The 1,615-nt window shown below is 45.0% G+C and overlaps 1 protein-coding gene across 1 annotated transcript in view; it reads right to left on the reverse strand.

Moving 5' to 3' along the window:
- The window catches only part of LOC104494599 (inositol 1,4,5-trisphosphate receptor type 2), a gene marked incomplete at both ends in the record, with an annotated part of 73,843 nt that overhangs the window by 61,054 nt on the left and 11,174 nt on the right, over positions 1–1,615 (reverse strand). Inside the window, one exon of the mRNA XM_010137461.1 lies at positions 435–550. Within this exon, the coding sequence (XP_010135763.1) occupies positions 435–550 (116 nt within the window). The remainder of the gene's footprint in view (positions 1–434; positions 551–1,615) is intronic.

Consider the following 1,615-nt stretch of genomic DNA (forward strand, 5'->3'; position numbering starts at 1 on the left):
GGTTCAGAGATGAATCACCTAGACCGAAAGCAAAGACAACTGCAACTCCGAGGAATTTACACGCTAAAGCACTGAAAACATCCTTGTCCACACCTCTGCCTAACTACTGGAAAGGACTTCAAAAAGAGCAGCTTGATTTAAACACAGGGCCAACTCCTGATTTTAGCAACTCCATTTTTACTTTATAAAACTTCTGAAAGTAGTATTTTGCTTATAGTGAAGGCACAATCCCCACCCAAGCAAGATAAAAATCATGGTGGGGGCAATAAAATGCCAGTCAAGAGGCAGGAGAGGTAAGGAGGATCTAAAGTTGCTATGGCAGCCCAACAATATCCGTCGTGGTGGTTCCCAAGGCACTTACTATTCCTTCTCATTCTATTGCAGTTCTACAGCCTGCAGATGGAGATAAGATCACAAATACAGATGTCGCTTACTTGAAGTTTCTTCAGCAGCGCTGCTTCTGTATGGTTTCCTTGTTTGGCCTGCTTGGCTCTCCAGTACTGCTTCTGTGCTGAGTATCTGTTCATAGGACACACCTTGAAAAGGCAGTCTGTGGAAGATTGAAAGAAAACCTCATAAGTCATGTTGAAAGACACTTCCTTCATCTGTAAGCACGCTTTGGTTTCTTTTTCCAGAAAGGCCCAGATACCAGTGTTTAAGCACAGTCACCAAACACCTTTATGGCAATGATACCAAAAACCAGCATGGTAGAGTATCTGAGTTGAATATAGAGCCTTCAATGCCCCACACGTGCCCACTCCACGCAACCGCTCTGCAACCTCTGTAGAGAGTCCCAGGCTGGGAGCCTGCCATATGCCAAACTGCCTGCGGCTTCTGCTGCCTTATTAGCGCTCTCTGCTGCAGCACGACATTACAGATGCATTGTTTGAAGGCACGTAAAACCTTGAAAAAACAGTGTCCTGCTTTCTGCAGCCATACATCTGGCTGCCCTGCTCCTTCTGGCACTGCTGAAACAGAGGATTGCACAGGTATTCAGCTGCAAGCCACCAAGGAGGCTAAACACAGCGTCCAGGTCTACGTGTACTTCACACTAAGGTTGATTAGGAAAAACCTAAAACAACAGTAACACAAACTGAACACCACTGCTGTCCAACAGACCAGACGAAAAACATCTGGTAAGGAGGGAGGGAAGGTGACCAGAGAGGAATCACCTGAGGAGTCTGCAGCCAAACGGGGAACTGCAGAGTAAGAAATGAAGATCAGCAAAGGAAAACAAGTACAACTCACTGACTCCCATGCCCTCCCCATGGAGACCATGTACAGGGCTGAGGACCGAGATGGGGGAGAGATGAATCCAGAGGGAAGTCAAGGGGTGCCTCCCTAAGTGCCTGATGAGTTGTTCATTTTAATTTCCCAATACCAGAATCAATAATTGAAAGTTAATATTAATTGGTAATAAACTAAATTTTGTGAATTCCCCTGACTCAAGACTTTATACATTTTCTTGGTCCAGTGACAGACCTATAGACTGAAAATAAAGGCTCATGATTCATTCAAATCTGACTGTTATACCATGGTATAACAGCAGCAACATGTCCTACTTGGAAGAGGTTTTGCCCCAGGGCTGGATTCAGAATAAAAAAACCTTCTCTTC

The sequence above is a fragment of the Buceros rhinoceros genome, unplaced genomic scaffold (genome assembly GCF_000710305.1).
Source record: "Buceros rhinoceros silvestris isolate BGI_N320 unplaced genomic scaffold, ASM71030v1 scaffold1676, whole genome shotgun sequence".
NCBI classification, from domain to species: Eukaryota; Metazoa; Chordata; class Aves; order Bucerotiformes; family Bucerotidae; genus Buceros; species Buceros rhinoceros.